At 34.2% G+C, this 26,054-nt stretch overlaps 2 protein-coding genes across 2 annotated transcripts in view; both read right to left on the bottom strand.

Moving 5' to 3' along the window:
• LOC136814396 (fibroblast growth factor receptor 4-like) overlaps positions 1-10,343 on the bottom strand; it is a 36,994-nt gene extending 26,651 nt beyond the window's left edge. Inside the window, exon 1 of the mRNA XM_067070934.1 lies at positions 10,196-10,343. Within this exon, the coding sequence (XP_066927035.1) occupies positions 10,196-10,262 (67 nt within the window). The 5' untranslated portion in view covers positions 10,263-10,343. The remainder of the gene's footprint in view (positions 1-10,195) is intronic.
• A 1,759-nt stretch (positions 10,344-12,102) lies between these two features.
• Positions 12,103-25,899, bottom strand: LOC136814393 (programmed cell death protein 4-like). The gene is made up of 14 exons (XM_067070931.1): positions 25,291-25,899; positions 19,437-19,537; positions 19,114-19,194; positions 18,889-18,924; positions 18,541-18,582; positions 18,263-18,301; positions 17,429-17,510; positions 16,932-16,993; positions 16,617-16,711; positions 16,023-16,137; positions 15,642-15,689; positions 15,229-15,399; positions 14,356-14,495; positions 12,103-13,363 (listed from the first exon to the last, which is right to left on the bottom strand). The coding sequence occupies exons 1-14, from the start codon at positions 25,547-25,549 to the stop codon at positions 13,303-13,305; spliced, it is 1,332 nt and encodes a 443-aa protein (XP_066927032.1). The 5' UTR covers positions 25,550-25,899; the 3' UTR covers positions 12,103-13,302.
• Between the last annotated feature and the right edge of the window lie 155 nt (positions 25,900-26,054).

Below are 26,054 nucleotides of genomic sequence, written 5' to 3'. Positions count from 1 at the left end.
TTTATAGATCATAAGATACTCCTTCAAATTAAGATTTCAAAAAAGGTTGACTCAACATGAAAAGAATATTATATACTGCGCCGTTTTGAATTTGAAGTACATGCCGTGAAAATGTTTCACATTCTTTGAAAATATTTTTAAGCGGTTTAGGGTACTGGAACAATGTCACTCGCTCAAACAGAGTTAGACTGTGTACAAAACTCGAATGGAATTATAGAAACAGGCTTCATAACGAAGAGAAGAGAATAAGAACCGAAAAAATAGCTTCAAAGTTTTGAGGGGTTTATCTAAAGAATCACACATTTACTAAAAATAGACGAAACGAACGACAAATTTCGCCGTCCACAACCCCAACCCAGTTTGTCCACCCCTACGAATTCATTCCTCTTTGTTTATTAAAAGATTAACTACATATGGTTAAAAGAATGACAAATTACACATGCGTGTTACAATGCAGGATTCTTTAGAGGAATAGACTGGTTGATCAACTAAACTTTTCTATATAAAGAAGCCCTCAAAAGTAGTTTCAGAAAAAAAAAGCCTTGAAAGTTTACAAAGACTGGTACAACGGAAACTATAGAACTATAATTTACACAGAAAGCGAAGTAAAGTATTTTTGAAAAAGATGGTCGACCAAACATTGGAAGTTCCATAACATCTTTAACCGCATTCATTCCTTCCTTCTTTCTAAAAAATGCTTGTAAAGTAAGCCATCTTCAAAAACTCAAGTACAAACTCTTTGAGCCACTATATGATAAAATGAGAACGATCGATCGTGTACAAGAACTTTGGTTAAGAAGAAAATGATTCATACTCCTATGTCAAAAAATCGATGGGATAGCCTAGGATGAAATCATAAGCCATAGAAATCCATGAATCAATCTGAATTTAGCGTTCACGGGGTATAAACACAAACATTCATCTTCAATATCGAAAACTGTCAAAGTCTGGCGCAAACAAACTTTTCAACATAAATTTATTGATGCTTAATCAGTATATCCGGATAAAACGGGACAAATCTTACTGTCAAAATATTTCGTAATGCGATGAAGTTTGTTTATTACAAGTCTCGAGAGAAAGTATCTGTAAGATGGACTAAAGCACTGGTCTGCGTATGGAAACATTTTTTTTTTTCAAGAAAGAAAACAATAAACGAAAATATTTGCCCGGCCGTTTCCGGGAATACGAAATCACCTTGCGAAGAAATTCAAATTCATTGGGGATTTTCTATTCTAACATAATTTGTGCATTGAAAATTGATTCAAAACAAATTAAATGCACAAAGTTTTTCCGGACACGCAAAGAAAACCTAGCCAACAAAGTTTCTTCAACCAACTAATCTCGAAAAGATTCCAAATAGAGTTGACGAAAGAATAGGTATTACTGTTTTGTCATTGAACTTTTTTAATACAAATTAAAGATAATGTAAAAAGGATACAATATAATAACATACGAGAGCACAGCATAAAATTCATGATATTCATGACGTAATGTTTTATACGGAAACACCCCGGTTTTTGCCAGTAGCGGCAACTTAAGACTAGACAAAAGTTGTATAAAATTTGCCACTACTGGCAAAAACCGGGGTCTTTCCGTAGAAAACATTACAAAAAAATGAATATCATGAATAAAAATCTTACTTTTTAATACGTTGACTTGAAATTAGAGACAATCTTTAGAACTATTGTTAGACTTTTTCGAAAGGTTTAGGAATTAAATAAGAACCCTAAATGTTCATAGAAGAGAGCACTACCATCATCCCAAGAATACTGAACATGTCCAAAAAAAAGTTTATGGTTAAAACCACCATTCACCAAAACTTCTTTCTTAAAAGTGTGTTCTAATAAAGATCTTTGAAATCTTCGTCAGTAACTCAGTGATTCTGGGCACAACAATAGACTCATTCAAAATATGCTTGGTAGAAAAACCCAGACTCCGAAAGACCACAACATATTGTAACTTTTATTCTTCGAAAGACACTTTGATTATAGCAAACAGTAAATTTTAAATTGGGTTTTATTTTTCATAATCTTCAGACTTTTGAAAGACCTGAATAGGGGTGCAAATCAGCAATTTCTTATAAATAACTAGAACATTAATCTTGCTGAAAAAGTAATGGACAGCAATTTAAGACAAAATATAAAATGTAACTCCGATTTTAAAGTCCTAATTTTGGGCCACAGATATTGTGGCTTTTATATCAAGTGCAATCCCTACCCCAAACCCCCGGCACAATCTTATGAAAATACTGCATAAAGTATACAACCGCATATGCACAAAGGAGTATAAATTTTTAAGCAAAAACGGCCTAACGGAAAATAATCCAGTCTCAGCACTAAGTGCCCTAAAATCAATCCACAATATAAAGGAACTAAACAACCATTAATAAAATACTTTTATTTCCTTCAAAAGAATCCTTATTTCTTTAAAATTTTAACTACTATAATATTAATCCTAGGTGGGATCTTATCTCGAAAATTTAACGGTGCAAATTATTTTTTTTTACACTTTACCTCCTGTAGTCAGTAAAGATGAAGCTATATCAATAACAGGTTTATGAATTATTTATGAGCCCCCTATGAGTTATGACAGTGAATTTGAGCAAGCAGGTTCCCTATCCTATTTATGAAGACAGCTGGCTTTTTTGGTGGGTTTGTAAACTATAATATTTTCATTCAACAGAATTTCGACATGCCATCAACATGACATTCGAGAAACTAAATTTGTCTCAAAAGAGAACTTGAATCAATGAATTTGAAGTACTCAGATCATACATAAAGAAGGATCAGACTTTCTTATAAAGTGTAAGCGATTTAGAATCCCCATAAAAAAAAAAGCACTTACTTCCCAAAAATTTAAATATCAAAATAAAAGACCCTTATCACAATGCAATAGACTTAGCATGCAATGGATTATATTACACCTGCAATTATTTATCCTCAATTCCTTCAGAGGCGGATCTGGAATTTTTCTGAGGGGGTTCAAAAATCTCTTTTCAAAAATTTTTTTTCGGAACAAACGTTTTGGGCGTAAATTTTGCACCCGCCCTGTTTGGGCGGTGTTACGTTTTTTCCATTCAACATGGGGGACGTTAATGAGCGCCTGCGGGGGACCATTCAAAAAGTACGTTCGTAAAGTACGCTCGAAAATGGCAAATTTTTGACTCCCCCTCCCCCTGTGTACGCTTTGTGTACGGGCGTACGTACGCTTTTCAGTACACCCCCTTAATCAAAGTCGAAACTTGTAACTCTTGTAACAGTAGAATATGTAGGTATCCAATCGTATTTATAACAAAGTCTCAAGAAATTAAAAGAATCTATAAGATGAACAAAAATACCAAAGGAGAAATGAAAAATAACAATCGCAAAAACCGTTTTTTGATGTGAAAATATTGCGTTTTTCTCTCAAAAAAGACGGTTTAGGAAAAATTACGAGCATACGTACTTCTCCTCAAGGACCCCCCTCCCCCTCGTACGTTTTTGGGAGTACCCCCCCTCTCGAGCGTACGTACTTTTTGAATGGTCCCATGCGTTGAACGGAGGGCGGTAGACCAATTTTTTTTTGACCCGGCTTGAACAGCCAGGCTTGAACAGCCAGATGCTGAACTTGTAATAATCGTTTGTGGTGATATTCATATATACATTGGGAAATTCCCTCACTGCAATTGCGCACATCTAGTTCTCTTCAATCTTATCACACAAAACGTTCATAAAACGCAAATATAGTTAGTATTATATTTCTTATATTTTCTGTATTTTTTTGGTTTAACCTTTTATTTTGATAAAACAGACACCCAGAGCATGCTCAGAACTGTTTGTTTGGTGTATATTCTTTTATATATTCATTGTTCTTGCAGAAAATCTTGGAATTTCTTTGTAGTGAATTAATTGGCTGACAATCAAGCAAAAACTTTTCATGTTGAGTATGTTTACATTATAAAACCAGAAATGGATAATATTCTGAAAACAGTGATCAAGTTAAAAAATAAAGGAGATTATTTATATAATACATACAAGGGAATACAATATTCTTAAGATGGAAAAATAAAAGATTGCCAAAAAGTGGAGTACACCATGAGTACTGATATAATGTGTTTTATGTGCAAATAGAGTCAAGAAATTCTAGCTCTCAAATTAGATGAATAATCTCATAAAAAAGTACTTTTTACATTAAAAGTAAAAAGTTTGATGTTTTTAAGCATTATTAAAGGTACTAACAGTAATCATCAACAATCTGTAGGAAAGCACTTTTTCAACTTTCACAATTGTATGGAGTGTTGTTTATAATTCTTTTGGTAGAGATTGTTGTTATATATCATTTCATAAATTCTGCATTCAATCGTACTCTTTTGTGCTTACTTGTAGGGGGTGGAAGATGCAGGGGCGGTACTCTCAGAGAAAATTCATAAAATGGGGGGTCATTTTTAACTGATTTTGGGGTGATTTTCCCAAAAAACTCAAGGAAAATGAAGGTTTGGCACTTTATCAGGAAAATTTGATAAATTAGAGGTCATTACAAAATGCTAATTGGGTTATTTTTTCCAAAAAATTGCAAAATGTCCACCTATAACTAAGCACAAGAGGGTAATTTTTTCAGAGGTCACCAATGTCTCTTTTTGTATAAAAGTACACCATATTTTCATATGATCACGTAAAAGTAATCTTTGTTTTGTTTTGCAAGTATAAAGTGGTATGAACTCTCTCTTCTTATGACATGACGAAACCAAAAATATTTCCTCGCATCACATTATCTTGAAGCATGCATGAAGGTTCACCTTTCCAGAAATTTCATTATTCAACCAAATTCAATCAAATTGCTAAAATGTTGTTCCCTAGCCTTTCTTCCACTCCAGTCTCTGTTATAAAACAAATTTTGTTTTGTTTTTCTATAATAGTTTTCAAAAATAAAGCTAGCTAGCTGTTTTTCAATGTGAAATTCATCAATGTACAATGATGGGAGAAGAATCTCTCAAAACGTAGCAATGTGAAATTCATCAATGTCCAATGATGGGAGAAGAATCTCTCGAAACGTAGCCAATCGCAAATCTCGTGATCCATATGTAGCTAGGTAGATTTTTCCCCGTGATATTCCCGATGCCCGATGATGGGAGAAGAGCCAAACGTAAATTCGTGATTATATTCAAGACACGATAAACTTCCACCAAATATTCACAAATAAGTCGACTTTCCCATAAATAAATTCCAAACTTCATTTATCAAGCAAAATTGATTTAAGTTTTGTTTTTGTTGGTATGAATACTTTTCTTTTAAAGATAAACCAAAACAAAAATGTTTCCTCAGAATGAAAGTCTTTTTCTTTTGTCACCTCACTCTTCACTAGATCAAACAAAAGCAGATGAAAATTCCATCACACAGAGTCTTTGTCAAAATCATCATACATTGATTGATATTGTTGTGTGATTCTCAAATTTACTGATTAAATTGAACCAAAAATGTCCTCAAAAAGATAAGTAATTGCCTGATTATTACCACTTTTCAGGACTTCAATTCCTTTCTTTAAAACACTGCATTGAACGCTTGCAAAGAAGTGAGGTCGTTTGCCGTACGAATGGTCACCCTTCAAATCATTTCAATATTTTGCCGGCGACGACATGCGACTGAAAGTTATTTTTGTAGGAGAATCTTTTACGCTCAAAACGGTCGGTCTCGTATTTTCGAGAAATTTCCTTGAACCACCTCAAATTTGCCATTTCACTGGATGCATTTTCTGAACCAGGTTCAAAATCAAAGATTTTCCTAGCACAGAACACAGCTAGATATTAATCCCGCAAAAAAAAGTCATAACAAAGATTTTTTACAGCGCGGGAAAGCTAGCTACGCCGTACACACATAACCTAAAGATTTTTTAGCGCGGAGAAAGCTAAGTTTGTCGCGCACACACCACGGAAACGCACGCCACATGCATCATTCAACCCCTGGTAAAATAATATCGAGACATGACCAAAAAGAAAAATCAGTTCCGATCAGAAAACTAGACTTTACTTGAAGAAAGGGTCTTTGTTTTTTTTATGTACTAAAAGGGTTGGGGTGGTTCAGCTGAACCATTTGAACCCCCTCAGATCCGCCGCTGTCCTTAGAAAAATCAATAATTTAAGATAGTTCAAGTAAAGGATACAAGAATATGCAATATCTCTTCTGATTGGCTATTTAAAAAAGAACAATAGGGAAGCAAAAAAAGTTGAAAAGTTGAAAAGTTTCAACTCTTGTTGCGCTCAAAGCGACAGCCTTTGAAGGCTTGATTTATGTAATTTATACAATAATCAAGCGGCATGCCTTGTTCGCATACCATAAAATGCTGAGTGGGTAGCGGCCTTTATCAAATACTGGTACTATGTAAGATATGACCAAATATTTGAATACTAGCCAACAGCAGCCTCTCTGAAGCCCCAATTATTGTAGAGTTATGACTATACACTATAATCCTGCGTTAAAGTTAGGCATTGATTAGTTTATATATTGGACCATCTAATTCATTCAATGAATGTATAAGAGCTCTCAAGCAAACTATATGACATACTACATTCACACAAGTCTTTCTCAAAATTTAAGCATTCTTATATAAACAGTAGCGCGATGGACTGACCTAATCTGTGCCAAACTGGTGAGGCAATTTTCTAAAGCTGGGATTTTGGACCCTTAGTAAAAGTAAAATATCTTTGTTTAAGTCATGTGAGCAAGGCAAGTGTGAAATTTTTGGGTATTTTCTCTTTTTATGGAAGAAACCGCTAAATTTAAGGTGTAAAAAAGCAAAGTGGCGCCAAAAGTAGTAATCTACTACAGAGCCTTTTTGCACCCCTTGTCTTTAGGCACCCACTTATCCCCTACCCCCAACCATGCTATTGATTCACAACCCTCTTTGCTTTATGACTTTATTCCAGTGCATATGAAGTTTTAGGAAATTAGGACACAATTTAAGAAGAATTAGAGTCCAAATCCAAAAGGATTCACCCATAAACAAAAATCTTTTGGGCTGGAGATTTAGGAGTAAAAACTGCCACCTACTTTAAAAAGCTAGATATACGAGGGAAAACCATTGAAAAATTAGTCAAAAATAAAGTCATTAATTGTGGTGTACAAATATGGTTGACATAATTTCAGGTTTTCAGTTTCTTACAAGTAAAAGATAGTTGGGGTCAGAAACTCTCAGAAATCTTATAAAAATGATACTAAAAGGAAGATTGCCTTCATAAAGGAATCTGATTCAGTGGGCACTAGGTTCGCAAGTTGACAGAAATGTCCAAGCAAAAAATAAACCCTTAGGGAGGAAATTGTTTCACATTTTAGATTCTCTGGTTGATTTGGTTAATTTTTGTAATTTTGGATCTTTCATTCACAAAGTACCCTTATTACTTGCCTTACTTGGGGCCTATGTACAGTCCCCCTGCCTGGAGATCTGATTTCTGGAAAGAAATTATGCAGTGAGAAGGTATAGCTTTTTTCATAAAAGATGTGAGACACTTGGTAACTATGTTTAAATTGAATGTTTAAAAGAAGAGAGGAGTCCCCAACTTTTAGCCGGAAGATTTGAAATTTATCAGAAGAAAACTTTTGACGAAAACCAGGGAGACATGAGTCTTAGTCATAGAGCCTAGTTGCACGTAAGCAAAAAGAAGACTTTTGTAGTTCCTTTTACAAAAAAAATTGTGCTGTTATGAAAAGTTAAAGTAATGACATTGATATTGCTCTTAAAAGCATCTATAAAAACCATTTTTTATGCTTTGTTTGGTATATTGTACTTTGTACTTATGAAAGAATAAGAACATGAAAATTGTTGCTTTAATTGATGTGTAATACTCTCAAATCTGATCGGAAGCGTCAAAACAAGCCGCACCAAGAGTTGTTTGCCATCAGGTGTCTGTGTACGTTTGTGGAGATTAAATGACAATCCTTTCCTGGGTGAATTGCAAAAAAATAGTACAATGTCCCATCCGCAACAAAAGCTCCATTTATGCTTACAAGTCAAGATCTGGGAACTAGAGGACCCCCTTTTTTGTTTTGTTGTGACATATTGTTTCTTGCGTTAAAGACATTTATTGCCTTTAAATAATTTATTTTGAATTTTTTAACTGGTAAAAACTAATACGGTCCAAGAATTTGTCCCGTCCGCAACGGCACAAAAGTCTTAATTTCTCTTTTTTTGCGATAACTTTAATGTTCTAACTGTATCAAGCCAATGAACTATAAGGAACCACATGCTTTTTGCAGCAGTATTATTTTTCTTGACTTTACATGTACTAGCTATGAGTGAAAAACTTTTTGTCCTGTCCGCAACAAAGTGTCCTGTCCGCAACATTTTTCTCAAGATTGGGGCTGTAACAAAAAAATCCTATAACAATCCAAGGAAAGCTATTTAGTAGAGTTCACAAAAATTTGAAGTTCTTAGAAATTGCATTTGCCAAAGTTGAGCTATGGGCCCTCAAAAAGTGCCTGATGCGGACGGGACATTGTACTATTTCTCTGCAATTCACCCTCTTAACTTGTTTCATAAAAAGTAATTAGGACTGGCTCTCATCAAGAAATTGCTAAAGCTTTTTAAGAAGTTTCTCCTTAAGGCTTCAGTAAAAGGTAAGTATACAAAAATAGTCAATGTTGTGGCTATGCTGTTTGTTTTAGTACATGTAACAAAAACTTTATGACAGTAGCCAACCTCTTAGATTAGTAATGTAATGATCTATGTGGCACATATGTTATTAAAAGTAGATAAGCTTAATTATAGAATGTCAGTGTAATTAATCTGTCATTATCAAGTTAATGAAAATTACAGCACCACAAAATATGTTCTTGTTACTTATAACATAATTTTTTAGTTTTGATTTCTTCTTCAGAGCTTATACTGTGTTTTTTTTTAGTAAATGGAAACCTGAACAGTTGAAAAGATCTGAAAAGATCTGAAAAAAACCTGAAAAGATCCACATTAAAGCTGCTCGTTTCATCGAACGAATCAAGAAGAAAGTAAAAGACTGTGAAGTTCTCGCTCAAGCAAAGTGGAAGCCTCTTGCTTTCTACTATAAGAAACATCTTACATGCAAAACTTATAAAATCTACAACGACTTGACTTCACCGTTATTGAAAGACTTCATCAACAAATCAACCAAAACAAAACGCACACGAAACGAATGCAAAATCGACCAACCAGCTTTCAACTATGTCGGATACAAACGCTCTTTTGCCTACAGAGCTTCAACATCGTGGAACCTCCTTCCCCTATGTGTTAGAGAGAAAAAATCTTTAGCCACTTTCAAAAAGGCATTACTTGAATCAAAAGTTATACCCAAAATTAACTTTGGCTACAATTCGACATCCAGGGCTCGTGACCCGGAAAATTATCTATACTATTAATATTTTATCTCAGTTTATATATCTTATACATTATATATACATAGAATTTTTTAATTTTTATTTTAAACTACATAGAATGGATCCTGCAGTCAAACCTACATTTAAAATTCTCACAAATTTCTCTAGTCTCTATCAACCTATTCATGCATCCTAACAAAATCTAAGTTAATACTTAAATCTCAATAAATTAAATTTTTCAAAATTTTGAGGACACTAAGATTTTGGTCTCGGCCTCTAATGTTCTAAATCATTTTATATTTTAACTTATTTAAACAATAATAATAGTATATTTTATCTTAGATTTATAGTAGGTCCACATCAGTGGTTTTTCACTGTCTGCTAGTTTGCATTGACCTTCTTTACCAAATAAATTAATAATAATAATAATAAAAGTTCAGAATAACCTTTTTGTGCAGTTTTGGCCTGTTTTGTTGTAGAGTGTATTTGAATGATTATATTAGGCATTTTACTAAAACTTTTAGCAACAATTTCTTAGGAATATATTACTTTAAACCCTGGATAGCCTCTTAAAAGGCTTACCATATAATTATTTGATTATCTCATAAATACCTTGACTAAGTTCCTAACTGAAATAAAAAGACTTATTGAGTCCAAATAAAACGGCAATTTATTTTTGATATACAACAAGAACATTTTACTTGTATAGTTCATTATTTTAATAGAAAATCTTTTTTGTGTAACTGTCATGATAAACAACCTAGGTCATTTATTTGTGTACATATACTCAAAAAGCCAAACAAAGGCAACCATAATGTAAATAAAAGCTAACGGAAAGCAAACCACAGTTAATAGATATAGTCTAAAAAAAAGCTTACCTTCAGTCTTGGAATAGCTGACCAGGACCAAAAATAATAACCACGATATCAGAAAAAAAGAATCCATTTTATATTAAACAAAACTTGCATGTAAGGTTTTTCGGTTTAAGATCGAATTTTGCTTCTTTTCATTTCTATTTGTATCCCTATAAAATAATGAATGGAAATTAGTCAGTGCCGCCAAAATTTGGTTATTTAAAAAAAACTATAACACTTTCAAAAAAAAAAAATAAAACTTCCCTCTACATTCAACCTTAATAAAATATTTTCAAACTCTCCCTGCTATCCTTCTCATTTCTCATTATTGATCATAAACCTTGGTCTTGTTATAAAATATGAAAACTGATTGTTCCTTTTCAATGTTCAAAATATCTATGATTACTAAATAATTCATAAATATACTCTCAAAAGACTTGAACATTTTTAAAAATTAATAATCACATATAATTATTTTCAGATAGAAAGCACACTTGTTTAGATCAACTCCTTCATATAATATATTACATATCCATCACTCTGTCACTTGTCAAAAACTCCGCCATCATTAAAAAGTCTTGACAAAACAAAAAAATCTATCGTGCTATGACGCACAAGAAAGGCTATTGTTTCAACTTTGATTTGATTGAAAAGAAAGTAAAAATATAAAGACTGATTAGTGATAACATGGCTAGTTTTATAAAAAGAATACTGGTAAAAGGAAACAAAGATTTACAAACCTCTGAAAAACGAAAATGAAACTAAGAAGCAGCCAAACACGCTTTGTTTACTTCGCCGCACTTTCCAAGAAATCAAAATGAGCGCGAAAACCCAAAATGGCGCCTGTATTACTTAAAAAGACGGGGGTAAAAATCGTCTGGGTGGGCATGGACGGGGGTTTTCTAATTAAGCAAGCGGAGCCCCGGGGACGGCTCCCCAAAGAGACGGCTGCCGCTGACGGGGTGTGTGGTGCGAGCCCCGCTTTGTTCCCAAACATATTGCTCCACTTACTAGTTTAAGATAACAAAAATATTGGCTTATAACATTCATCAGCAGCGTAAGTTTTTCAACGAATAGAAGAGGCAAAAGATGTCCTAAAGTGGTTTGCTGCAATAAAAATGTTCCACATTATAAAAACGTCGACTTTTTCAATGATTCTTTTCACAAGAACAGAAAAGAAAAATTTAATTAAGAACAATGATTGCTGAAAATGATATCCTCCGTTCGCTTGGCAATAAAAGCATTGTTTTGGAAAGAAATTGAATTTTGGATCGGAAGGAATAGTAACTTCATTGAATGACCCATAAAAATGTTGATCCTACTTTTCCTTAGTGCGGAAACCTGATGACCTATTTATGTGAAGTTTGCATGTAAATGTTAATCTTTTTCATCTCGAAGGGGGTTTACTTGCATTGAAAGATAAAACTGTATAAACTTTTTATAGAAAAATCGAGCATATTTTAAGAATTTTTAATCCACTGTCCTCCTGATCATTTACCATTTTATCTCTAGCTTATAACTTTCATACCTGGTTTGTTAGGTTTCACGCGCTGTAAAAATATTGCAGAAAACAATTAGACGGTCCGTAACAGCCTTTGAGGGAGAGGGGCGATGCATACTGACAGACTTTTTGTGCATTTTATTCTGAGAATTGAAATAGGCGACCATAAGCTGTTGACGAAACGTGCTTTAAAACGCAAATAGAATCAATGGACTATAGAATCTCTTTCGAAATTTTAAAGTCAAAAGGGTCAAGTAGGACGGATTACGACAAACGCAGAAAGGATTTACAATAGAAAAGCGGAGACAAAGGCGTAAAATAAAAGTGTCATCGTTGTATAGAGTGTCCTTAAGTGGAGGTTCGGTAGAGTTTAACCAATGTATAACAATACAATATCAATAAAACTGACCAAAAATGAGCAAATCGAGCATGGAATTTTCAGATTTATATTTTATCTTTTTTTAATGAATTTCTTCCAATATTTTTAAAACATTTTGCGTAGAGTCAACTAAAAAGTGTGACAGCGTTCTAATATTTACGAGAAAATTGAAGTCAAAATTTACGACGATTTAAAAGCATAATACATAAAGGAGATACATGAAATATGTAAAACTAGAAACTCAACAGACAACAGAAAATCAATAAATGATAGGAGTGATCAGAATGATTTTCGTCAGAGTGATAGACTGATGCTAAATATATTAATGAAGTTGATTAGCGAGTTGAATCTGTGGTTTTGGAAACTAAAATAACACTTTAGATGCTATGGAAAAGCAACACATCAACACTGAACTCCAACATATTGAAAAACTTGCAGAAATTAGCAAAAAAAAAGGTCAAATTCGTGCAAAAAAAGGCTGAAAAAGGTAAAAAGTAAAAAGATGTTGTAAAAAACACGAAAAAGAGCAAAAACCCAACTACGAAAAAAAAGACGTTAAAAAAAAGTTTTACAACGCTAAAATGGCTATTAGACAGGTAAAAATAAAATTTTCGTTTACTGCTGATTTTACAAGAAGTACAAGAAGTGCATTCTTACTAAAACATGAATTTTCACTTTTTACATGACTACATAACACGGACACAAACTATAAAAATGCTCTCAAAGAAAATAATGTGCTCCGAGTCACTATTTTCTTCATAAAGCTTTAGGACGTTAATAGAACTAACGTAGCAAGTTATACTACTCAGCCCACAAACTCAATCAGCGGTTTTCAGTTCAGTGAACTTTAAGATCATTCTTATAGACCATTAGTAGAGTTTGTGGGCCAAGTAGTAATGAGGGATTAAAATAAAAATAAAAAGTACAGAACAACGCTGAGTTTATGTTACACTATAAAAAAGCACCAAACCAAATAATTGATTAGTTCTTGATTAGTAAATTTCATCCACACACATACAAGTCTTCCTTTATATAATATAATAACAACACCAATCTCGTTTTTAAAATTTTTCACCATCACAGCTTTATTCATACACATTAATCATTGTTCACCAAAGTATCAAGGCCTTTTTAAAATTTTTTTTATCAAATTGTTGTGTCAGTCAATCTTGCCATAAATACACAAAAAGATCACTTTCTCTCTTTTTTCGGTGTTCATAATAAATCTCAATGATGCAACAACTATCGCCTTCAAATCAATGGACGGGGTGACATACCAAAGTCACCTTCACTGACAAATCTTTTTCTTCCACTGTAAATAGAAAAAAAGAAGAGAAATAATATAAACAAATAAACAGTCTAAAACCCTATTGATCGTCCAAAATGACAGCAATAAATTGCACTTCTATAATACAGGGCTATAAAAGCAAAGGATCAACAGAGCCTTTGGTCACAGATAAAAGACCGGTAGAAACAAATAAACAACGTCAAAGATAGGTATCAGAGGCTCTTAGTGTTTCAAAGACAAACTATCACCATTAATACAGTTCAAGTTGGCACACGTTACAATGCCGTTGTGAGATGGAAAAGGATGAAAGGATGAAAGGGAAATACTCTTTATGCTAAGAAAATGTCTGAAGCAGATATTCTAAGAAGAGCATTGCACATTCCCAATTGCACATTCTCAAAACGTATCTGGTGAATTTTGGAACTAAATTTAGGAAGCTATGTCAATCGAAAGCCAATACACGTTTTTTTTTATACGGAACACGTTTATAAGGAACTTGAGGCTGAAAATGGTCTGAGAAATAAGGAATTGGCAAATCCAAACTTAACAGCTAAGTAACTAAGGAACTCGATAAGGAACTTTGAAGCTGAAACTCTCTGGCAAAATAAGGAACTCCAGGCTCGGAGCCAAGTTAAGGTTCCTTATAAAAAGAAAAACGTGTAGAATAGCTTTGTCATTTTCGGTACAATTAACAGTCGAGGATATTTTCTTACAAATACGTTAACTCAGTTGCGACATAAAAAAATCACCATTCGATACCGGAGAATGCGGAGATGTGGTATAGAGACTCGCACTGATGCACAAATGTGCTAGTGGACAAAACTAGTTATAAAACCAAAAAAAAAACTTTCACACCTTTAAATTCAAAAAATGGAAAAACGTGACGCATACAAGAAAAAAAAACTTAAAATGCAAAATGCATTGACGCCAAAAGTGCAAAATTAAGAACCGCTGATTAAACCATGTCCGCAACTATGTACACATATCCGTCGAATACTAAAAGTACGTGCACATACCGTGACGGAGCACTTTGACGCATAGCAAGCGTGATTATACCAGCTCTGCAACTTTTGTCGAGGACGACATCCAAATACTTGTACGCTCTTGGAACATCAATCACAATGTCATCCATACTTTCAAAGATGCGTTTGAAACCCTATAAAAGAAAATAACGTTAGGTATAATCTTAGCGAACAGGCTAGGATGGTCAAATAGTCTTGAATAGAAAAGGGTTGAGGGATGAGCGTTTAAAGCAGATGATGGAAGGTTATACAGTTGCAATGAAGATGATTTTCGCCTGCACACTTTTGACAATACTTTAGAGCCTCCATACCTTGAACAAAGGTTCCTGGCCCCTTCGGGTAATAAACCCTTATAAAAAAGTCTCTATAGCTCGATCATCCATAACTTCCTATTCATGATATTCATGACGTAATGTTTTCTGCGGAAAGACCCCGGTTTTTGCCAGTAGTGGCAAATTTTATATAACTTTTGTCTAGTTTAAGTTTGCCACTGCTGGCTAAAACCGGGATATTTCCGTAGAAAACATTACGTCGTGAATATCATGAATTCCTAGTGCGAGTTATAGAAACTCCAAAAACGAAGCTAAAAAGGTGAGAAAATAAAGAGGGCAAAAGATCAAATTGCAGATGTAGAACGATAAACTCGGCATACATTCACTCACCATCTGGATAAGGCTATCACTGTATCTCACTAACATTCTGCCGATTGGTAGTGTGAAGGTTTCGATCACAGACTTTCACTGCAATGGACTGTGTTCGAACCCCAAGCTCTTCCAGGCAGGGTGTTAGGGGAATATGGTGATAGACTCTCTACGTTCACTCACAGGGTAAAAGATCCGTCTGAAAATAAAGACAGTAGTAGCTTACACTGTTCATTTGGTCAATACTGACCATACCACACGTGAAGAAATGTTTCAACAATCCTACGATAGCTTCAATGATTACTTCACTGTTGTTCTCCAAAGCAATCTGAATGGCTTCATAAACAATCTCGTGGTGGAAATGTGGAACATCTAAATCGCTCAGGCATCTCTCAGCCTAACAACAAAGAAGAGATATAACAACATTTAACACTATTTTGAAGCTCGGTTCAACTTTGCATACTAGGGGTCCTGGAGGGCGTTCTGTTCTTTCTTACCCCACGCCCAATGACAAAACATCCAATTAAATCAAATATGTGCTAACAGTAAAGGTAGTGTTGCTTACGAGATTCTAAAATTACGTTGGGAGAATTAAAGAGACACCATAAACTAAGTTTGAGCATTTTGTTTGATATTTACCTCAGCCATATCTTTCGATGCTAGATATTCTCTAATCATGAGCACAATCTATCAAAATTAAACAAAAATAATTCGTCATTAATGTGATGCCTTGGCGAAACAGGTTCCAGAAAAACCAGAAATTGATGGTTTAGTGAAAACAAATCACTGTATTTTATCGAAAAATATTTAGCAGGCTAATATTCTGCAGCGTTCAGAGACAAGTATCTCGTCTACCTCTCTCTTTTGAGATATTCATATTAATCTTTCAGTATAGAACATTTGTAAGTTGGAAAGCAAATTCTTTAATTTGAGAATAACTAACCAAATTCATGACACAGAGAAAAAAGAACCTAACAAAAAACTTTTATTAAAGCGAACAAATTGCATCTCCTAACTAACCTCTTTGATGAGAGTTTTGACAGGGCGGTTTCCACCACCGAATCCCCAAACAGTGTCAAGACGAACAAGACCATGTCTTGATTGCAGGTATGTGTTGGCTGTCGTCAAAGCTTGTCTAAGAGATGAAGATAAGTTATAAGTAACCAAATGTGAAGATAACATTCAATAAGTTTCTGTTAGACCAGGTTTTAAGCGGTCTTAGCATGTAGGAAGGGCTTCCAGCTACGGTGCGCAAGGTTGGGGGTTCAATAGGGATTGGTAAGGTAATACTTAATACTTTGTACTTAGTTCAAAACGGTGCTTGATGCTTCTCTGTTTGATGCTCAACAATCAAGGGAAAGATTGAGGGTAAGTGGAGCAATCCAGGGAGAAGAACAAGCGTCCTTGCCTAACTTTAGATAGACAGCTATCAAAAGAGGAGTCTTCAGGTTGTCTCTGACTGTGGTCGCAGATTTACTTACTTACTTAGACCAGATTTTAGTAACTTTTCTTGAAATGCCCATTTTACTTTGTTAGGTGAAAATAAGGCGGCTTGATTTTGTATTAATATATATTATACTTTGCATTTTTTTATCCCCAATTATATTTGTTTACCTCTGAATATCATTTGGATGTTCCAAATGCTCTCTGATGTAAATCGGGTTCAAGCAATCATCAGCAATGCAACGGGCCATAAATTGTCCAAGAATCTGACATTGTAAAAAGGTAAAGATAAGACATTTTCTTTAAGTTAAAGGGAGACATGACTAGAACTGACTAGAAAACGGATGATCTTAATACTTTGAAAGTATCATACATAAGTTTTGATGGTTGGAAATGTTCTTTTTCTTGTAATATCTGATGTTAAACTGATTGATTATCAAAAAAGGACAATTTCAAGCAAACATCAGGAACCATGAATGAGCTTACCGTAGTAGCATCAGGTGTATCTAACTGTAGATCTGGAAGTGTGTTCATCAACGCTTGGAATCCTGCATGGAGTAAACAAAAAAATTTGTTTAGAAAAGAAGTGTCAAGTACAAAAATTCTATGTTGTTGCGAGCCTCTTGTTGTTGCCTCTAGAATTAGAGGATCTAGAGCTTACAATAAATCATCTTAAGGGCCACTCCTATGAATCAACTAACAATCTTTATTTTGCCATCTTGCTCAATTAAATTAGGATGTTGAGAGGGACTGTTCCTATTTGCAGCTTATTTTGACAGACTGGTTTGAGAATGTCAAGTAAAGTATTGCGTCTCTCATTTGCTGTAAGCTTTCGCCATGAAAACAACAACAAAAATTATTGAGTTTTTAAAAACGATCTCTCAAGATATGGCCAGAATTGGAACAAAGCCTTTTAAAATTCCAATTTTTCCCAGGCAGGTTTTGATACAAAGTAGATTGATACCAATACAATAGACCCTTACCTAATTCCATATCTTGTTCACAAACCAAACGCTCTCCATAAAGATCTGACAAGAGAACAGATGCCAATTCTCTTTGAGCTCCCTAAAAATGGATAAATGGTTATAATTTTTCCATCTTTAAAAGAGTAATCTTCTGGTAAAAGTTTTTACTTGCAAGAGATTTTTCAGGTTTTCTATCTTTGGAAAACAGTCATAGTGTTAGCCTGTCATCATTATTAAGATTTTATCAGCCCTAATCATCTATACTAGGGTCCCCGCAATATTGTGCCACTTTCTATGCCCTCACCTCTTTTAACAAAAGATCGAGTTGAAAATATGTCATAGGCCTGAAAGAGTAGCTTCAAGTAGTTGGGACAGTAAGCAGAGAGTTTACTTTTGTTTGATGATAAATTGTTTAGTCTTATTGACTTGTACAATTCCTAGGGAAGATCTTTTGTATCTGGGGGGCTGATACTAATAAGCTTGACTTATTGCTCTTAAAATATTTTGATGTAAGGCGAGACCAATTTAATTTTCAGAAAAATATGGGTCAGTCAGTCGGTATAATAAAAATAGATTTCTTAAAATCTTGAGTCAGAAAATCAAGATCTAAAAAAATTGTGACTTTTAAAACAGTAGCCTTTTTCTTCTTTATTGATGAGCAACGTTCATGCAATTTCCATTGTAATATTTTAAATTCCAAGAAAAAGTCCATCCCCCAGTTTTGCAAATCATTATTAGTTTTAAGATTTTGAAAAACCAGGGTCGGTCAGGGCCGGAAAACAATAATTAATTTGGTCTCGCCTAACAGATAACATGATTAGTTTTTAGCTAAAAATGTTCCAAGGATGCTACCTTTTTCTCAAGTGCAAGTGTCACCAGCAAATACACAATCTAAGAAAATAGACAATAGTAAAAATATGAGGAAAAAGAAGAAGTATGCATTTCCCAAACTTATAGCTTGAAAATCAGTAGAACAGATTCATTTCATAATTCAATCTGCATAGCACTATCAAAGATCCAAAAATGTTACAGCCTTTATTGTCCGGCTGCAGATTATATCAAAACAGACTAAATGTATTTGTACTCAATTCAATGCTTTTCACAATTTTCTAAATTTAATAAATCCTTACCCTGTGTTTCAAGTGAGTAATGTTTAATTCTTTCAATGGTTCCTAAAAATGAGTGTGATCTTAATCTTTCAAATTGATACAGGGTTACAAGAATTGCCTTAAAATTACTGATGCCATGTCTTAATTGCTGGAAGTCAACACACATGAAAATTAACTATTGTCACAATTGTCTTCAGTTCCTTGTGGTTCGGTTCAGTTCCCAGAAATAATTATAAAAAGTGTACGGATGCTTTAGGTCATTGAGCCTAATTGAGCCTAAACCTGTTTTCTCTAGTTTTTAAAAATGGTAGTTTTATAGTTTGATAAAAAAATTTATTGAAAAAGTTTGTAAGAAAAAGCAAAACTTACAATGACTTCAAATGTAATACCATGCTCAAAGAATTCCTGTAAAACAGTTAGAAAATGAGATTATAAAGATTTTGAGATAAATTGAGGTAAATTCTATATCAACAAACTTATTATCATTGAATCATTCTTATGTAATGTTTGATAACATGATATTGTATCAGCATTTCTATCATTCTTTTGGTGAAAAAATAATGACCTCTCATATCAAAATTTTTTGCACTGTACCTGTAATAAGGGTGTAACAACAACATCAAATTCAGCAGATGTCAAATCGGGAATCACTTCTTGCATGACAAGATCTTCAGGCTGCAAAATGACGTAGAAAATTTAATTTCATAAGCTATAATAAGAACAAACTTTTCCAGGCTGTGACTATCAACCTATCAACTATCTCTAACAACTTTTATTTCGAAAATGCTTTGGTTTGACCCTATTAAATTGAATATTCAAAAAGTCTCCAGATAAATCAATTTAGATATGGGACTTAACTGAGATGGAAAACTTTACTGTTATCCTTCAATAAAACAACAATCATAAGAAAAATTTACTTTGTCTGTTTCTGAGTCGTAGTTTGGATCCTGTGGATCATTGCACTCTTCTTCGTAAATTTCACCATTTTTGCCCCAGGTCCCTTTACCTCCACCACCAGCTGTAAAAAAAAGTAATTAAGTAATAGTTATTGCACGTCAACTGGAAAAATATCAACAAACCTTCTGTTTGTGCCTATTTTTTTGTTTTATTTTTTCTCTTGTAGTTAGGCGAAATCAACACCAAAATATTTGAAAATGATTCAAATTGTCATTAAAAATATCAAAACATTATTTGATAACTTTTATGTGTATTGACAGGAAAAAGAAAAAATTTCTGAGTATAAGCAGATGAAATTGTACAAAATATGATCGCTTCATTACCAGAGACCCCTACTGAGTTTGAGTTTTTAGCCAATCAGTTTGTTCATATCTGACTATAATGGCACAAAACTCATAGTACCCGCATAATTAAAAGTCAGATTTGGGTTCAATAATATTTGACTTCCAAGCAATTTTTGGTCTTGGCATGATCAATTTTAAATTTTGGGTTATTCAAATTTGGTTTCCAACCCACCTTAAGACTGTCAAGAAAAATCAGATTTTTTTATAAAATTAGATTTTTCGACTAATGCAATCAGGTCTTGGTTGCTCTCAATCAGCCCTCTAGGGCCAGGGCTTATGTCTCTATTTGTATTTTGGTTGTGGTTGCAGGAGGCTCTAAGGCCCATTCTCCAAACTAAAGACCAAGGCTCAAAACAACGATTTCAAGTGTGTCAGATAAAAGATCCGGTCAAGGTTTCTTTAGGTTGAATTGTGATTTTTAGGTTGGACAAGAAGCTATTTGGGTCGGACAGTGTCTGATGTCCAACCTTTATTTCAAGCCCTGATAGGCACATTCATAAAAGCGCGTTATGTCAACAACTTGGGCTGACTACCCAATTGCTCTTACATGATATGGGTCATGACCACAACACCACAGTACCACTCACAATGCTCTCGACAGGTCCTTCCAAACGTGCAAATTGAAAGTAGTTATAATGATATCATTATTCCTTTTCTCATAAAAGATATTAAACCCCTGTCTTGAACACAATTTTTTTAATCACATGTCAAGCAGTAGCGTGGTGGCAGGGGTAGGGGTGGCAACTGCTTTGAATTATAAAAAACTACAGCTTGATAAAATAACACACTGATTATACACACATCACTTTCCCTCAGTGGGTACAAACGAGATAAAAGACTTATCAATTATGTGATGTGATCATTTAAAAAATTAGTAATTAGTTATTCAAAAAACTGTCCATCGTGCTGGTTCCCCCCATTAAAAATCCTATTTTTTCTCCATTAACCCATGTTAACCCTGCTTTTTTCACACTACCATATTTAAAAAATTTTTGGTTTCCACCTCTTTTTTGCATTCTCCCAGCTATTCCATGATTTCACAATTCCCGCCCCATATGGTTGACCTAAAGTCCCTTAAATAAGTTTGAAACTATAGCCTTGAAACTGCTTGAGAAATGATAAACTGAAAAGTTAGTTTGTCCAAAAAGATTTGCTGATTTTATTGCTTGAACAGGCTTTGCCACAAGATCACCTTGAAATCAGGTTAAGCAGTAGCGTAGACAGGATTGGCGCAAAATTTGTGTAAGTGAGCAAATTTTTATGATACTGCAAACATCTATTCATGATATAAAAAGATAACTACTGTGACATAAAAATCTTCTCGCCTACACAAATTTTGTACCCCCCTTGTCTACGCCATTGTTAAGTTCCTTCAGTCAAATTTTCTAAAATTTATGGTCATTTTCACCCTAGACAGGAGACCCGTCGTGTGTTTTTTTATAATTTGATGTACACAAGACGGGTTTGAGCTGTGAGTCCAATATTGGACTCACATTTTTTACAGTTGGAAAATTGAATTTAGCGCTGTCCTCACTTACTAAAATAAAAACCAAATTTCGAAAGTTGCACTTTCTCTAAGAAAGTGTGACCAGTAAAAGAATAACAAAATTTGATTGGCTATGTTTTCAACCGTTATAAGAATCTGAAAATTCAAACTCTCAGCCCATACCATGCTATACATTTCGCCATCAGTTTATCAAAGAAGAAATCATAGCATGGATTCCCAGGCTATTTTCACCCATACCTCAAAAAAGGGGCAAAATCAGAATTCTCCTCTTAATAAAGGGGGGACTATGCAGTCGCGTTCTCCCAAACAACCACATTGTTGACTTATCCAGACGGTGTCAATGGAACGATTTTGAAAGAAAACCGTGATCAAACCAATAGTTGTTTGGGAGAATACGACATTCTTTTGAATAATTAATTACTCCAGCACAAATTTTTTTAATGATAATATCATCTTATTGATACACCAGTTCAGCTAGAAACATTTGGCAAGTTCCTGTATGTGGTCGCATCAAAAGAATCATAACCGCACTCATAAAAATATTTAGTACCTAGATCCAAAAGGGTGCTACATCTAAAAGGATGATTTGTTTTTGTCTCTGACTTAGGGAATAGTAATGCTTTTGGTTTTTTTTCCATGGAAAATGGTACTGTGAGATTGGGTAACTTGTATCAGTGGAAGCTAACATGCATAGCCCTCAAAAGAAAGACCCGGCTGGTCATTAAAATACAAAATTAAATCAAAACAAAAATGGTAGAGTAGAGCTGCGAGCGGAGCTGCGTAGTTGTATTTTAATGACCAGCCAGGTCTTTCATTTGATGGATATGCATGTTAGCCTCCACTGATGCAAGTTACCCAATCTCACGGTAAGAAACTTAAGTTTACAAGTGTCATTTAGTTTTTGCTGGCTGATAGAATGGCAGGATCCTGGATGGCTTCCCTAACCACTCAAGCAGTTTAGACTAAAACTCCAATATCAAGATTATGGGGATTGCAGTGCAGGCTAATTAATTTCATTTCAGTGGTTTCAGTTTTAATTTCAAGCAAAGATCTTAGTAACAAAGTGCTCCCATAGTTACGGTGGTTTGTGCAGGTTTGTGCAAAATTTCAAAAATAGAAATTTTTCCAGATCTCCCATTTCGATTTTAAAAGCAATAAAAAATGAAACTTTTCTATGTTTCACTTTTTTGCACCAATTCTTCAAAATGAAAATATTTAAAGGGGAACTAAACATTTTTTGAGGTCATGCTTTTTTTGTCTCCAAGAACTACACAACACAGTATAACTTCGAAAAAATATATTTTCCACTCTCAATGTCTTTCCTATTTTGTATAAAACTTTCTTTAAAAAACGTATAATTTGTTTAAAATGAACCCCCACTTTACACATGTTTGTGACGTCATATCGTTCATATTTTCTATGAATTTTCTGTATGTTCATCAACTTTAAAGCTTGATATTTCGTGAACAAGAAATAATAGGAAGATAGTAAAATCATTTTTGATTTCAGGAAGGATTCAGTTTTACGTAGACTAAATTTGGGGTTTTCAGCTTATTCCAATAAAAAGTTCAATTTTTTCAATCGACTCTAAAATCATTTTCACTCACTTGTTTTCGAAAGTTCAAACATAGTTTTACTCCACTCAAAAATGGCTTTTTAATGAATTCTGTCTTTTGGTTAAACCATTTGTGGATAAAAAGTTATGGCTTCACTGAAAAGTTAAAGGTTCTCTATCAACTAAAAGTAAGAGCTTTTCCAATTACTTTCTGAACGTATTTACGTCAAACAGATGGCTCGACCTATTCCCCTAACAAAATAAGCATTGCTTTAAAAAGATTAGATTTTCTGTAAACATAAAGAGCTATATCTTTTGATAGAGAAGTTTTTAGAGAAAATTATATTCAGAGGTCATTCCTTGGAAGTATGTGATGTGATTTAGGTATTTTCAAAAAAATGTTTAGTTCCCCTTTAAGATTATAAGTTCTTAATTTGATTTAATGATTTTTTACAGCACTTTCAGTTAGTCACACTAGCGTACTGCCGAAATGCGTATCAAAGATTAATGCTGCGAAAGCACTATATCGTTTACTTGACTTGCAAGCAAAAGAATGTGCCGCAGAACTTGAAAAAATAATGCAGCGCTTTTCAATGAAATTAACATTTTCAAAAACTATGAGAAATTGCCTAAAATTTGAGCCATAGATGAACAAATTTGAGCCAAGCCAACCTTGAAAACTAATTTGAAGATAACTTCCGAAGAAAAAAATCTATGGGGGAAAGGGAACCCACCTAGATCTACGCACTGCCGGATAGGCTATTTCCTGGAAATTTTGCCGGACCTTAAACTCTGACCCATTTACATGAACAAAATAATTTTTACTTTAGCGTATAAACAAGGCTTTAAAAATCAAAGCGCTGTCTCAGGAATTGAATAACTAAATTTGGTTGGTTGATATTCTGACTGCTGCACATTCGCAATTGGTCATTTTGTCTCATTTTAAGTTTTCAAGCTTTAATTAATTGTCTTGGGAACTTGAACTTGATTCAGGTAACTCTCATCCTAGTTGTTGCAAATACATCCTGTAGATGACCGATGTTGTTTTTTCTGAAAGCTTGATTTCCTAGTGTGACTAACTGACTTTGTTGACAATCTAACTCTTGCATCAAATTCCCGCTTTCTTCAGAGAATTGATGATAAGAAAGTCTACACCTTAGCAGTTACATCAATATGCCTTCTTACCTGTCTTTAAAAATATAAATAAAAGTAATTACGGAAAAGGACGCGAAAAAAAAAAGACATAAGTGTGAGAACAGAGTAATCAAACTCGTTAGAAAAAGTACCATTAGAAGTCATAAAAAGTCAACCTGAATAAATGCAATCGAAATTCCAGAGAACTTAATAATTCCCCAAACAACATTACATTACAACGAATGTAAATACACAGAGAGTACAAGCATATGTCAAACTCCCATCACATAAATTTTACAATTACGTCAGAGTAGACTACGCTCGCCACCGAAGAGGTTTATTTGGAAAGGGTAAATATATCTTATTGTTCGCTTCTTTTTTAAAGATTCGCCGGGCTGGAAAAGTATGAATTTCTTTGTACATATTTTATCTACCCCAAATATTTAGGAGGCTGAGTTTTAAACGAATCATTGAGTTGAAACGAACGATAAATGTATCAAGGTCTGTTTTATTTACCCCCTGGTGACTTAACAAAAGAGATTTAACTCGATGTTACAATCCAATTATTGAAATTTTGTCTCGGCCTTTTTATAATGAGCGAGACATACGTTCTCTGATTACGCAATTTTCATATTGACATTTGAGGCATATCGATGTAACTGCTTAGGATCACAGGAACAAATAAAAGAGGTATCATGAAGAGTGCGATTGTAAAGGCTGTTTTTACCAATAGTTTGGTAATTTCAGAAGGGGCAGCGTCTAATAACCGAACGCTTAAAGGGCATGAAAAGTGGCCTGCCAGACATTTACCCTAGACAGTCCGGGTAATTAATAGGCACACAGAGATCACCTTATGGACTACCATAAGTTGGTCTAATGTCGACATCCGTCTTCTAATTTCGGCATCCTTATTTAAAGATATGAATGATAGGAAGGTCAGAATCGCTGATTGAAACTTATTTTTTTTGCTAAGCAATCAGTTGAGGAGTCCATCAGTGATTCTGACCTTACTATTATTCCTATCTCTAAAGAAGGATGTCGAAATTAGTAGAGGGATGTCGACATTAGACCAACTTACGGTATATAATGGTAATAAATAAATTCTAAAAAAGCCCAGTTCTTCACTGACGGCAACCAAACCCTTTTGCCTTTTGCTGAAGCTACCGACAACATTATATATAAAAATTGAAAGATAAGATTCAGACAGTTTTACAAGAATGAATAACCTACCACCAAAGACACTTGAGAAAACTTAGATATTATATACAATATACCTTTCTTGGGTTTTCCGCTTCCTTTCATATTTTTAGGTTTTCGATCATGTGCTCTATCTTTAGCTGACTTAACAACAACACCATAAAGCTCCTTTTGTTTGTCAGAAGAGGGATGGTGACTCTCACTTTTACTTCTTGTTCTGGAGGACTTCTTGAGGTTGTTAATAGCTCCATTTGTCAGTTGATTACGGTCTGCAAGGCTTGTTGCCTGCATCATTTCACTTGATGCTGTAGGGGTCAGTTTAGGATGCTCTGCCATCTTGGAAAGGAAGGAGTAACACTGGCTAACGGTGGTGGGCAAGGGATATTCAAAGTTTAGTGTCCAACTTCCAGCCTTCGAGTGCTGCTGGGAGTGCTGGAATGCACGTCCTTTTCAGGGGGTATTTTGGGGAGGTATTTGGTGACTTCACACAAAGTAACACTTGATTTCTTCATACAATTGCCAATAACTTTAAAAACTATAACAAACCAACGTTTTCACTGATATTTCAAGGTTTAAAATTATAAATAATAAACAAAATAGTATAGTTTTGCAAATAGCTCTCAGCTCTTCCTTCAGCTCATGGACGTGTCTTGTTTACTTCTTTAGCGATTTGGTCACGTGGTCTCACTTTTGTGGAAACGAGATCCCGCGTGTTCAGAATTCGAGTCCCGCGTTTAGCACTCTCCTTCTTAGGTTTTATTGGTGATGATACCTATTTTAAGGACATTTTCATCTCTTATAATAGAATATTAAGAATAATTATGACTAATTAGCTTATTTC

This window comes from Clytia hemisphaerica, unplaced genomic scaffold (genome assembly GCF_902728285.1).
Source record: "Clytia hemisphaerica strain Z4C2 unplaced genomic scaffold, Clytia hemisphaerica genome assembly, whole genome shotgun sequence".
Taxonomy (NCBI): Eukaryota; Metazoa; Cnidaria; class Hydrozoa; order Leptothecata; family Clytiidae; genus Clytia; species Clytia hemisphaerica.
The sequence above is the reverse complement of the archived record's forward strand: the minus strand, read 5'-3'. Positions and strand labels throughout refer to the sequence as shown.

What these genes read in the sequence shown, in the direction of transcription:
- LOC136814393 (XM_067070931.1), bottom strand. Translation starts at nt 25,549, where the DNA reads ATGGCAGAGCATCCTAAACTGACCCCTACAGCATCAAGTGAAATGATG. An exon ending in TTGTTACACCCTTATTACAG is followed by an intron (nt 18,925 to 19,113) that starts GTACAGTGCAAA and finishes ACTGTTTTACAG; the next exon opens with GAATTCTTTGAGCATGGTAT. An exon ending in GTATTACATTTGAAGTCATT is followed by an intron (nt 18,583 to 18,888) that starts GTAAGTTTTGCT and finishes ACTCATTTTTAG; the next exon opens with GAACCATTGAAAGAATTAAA.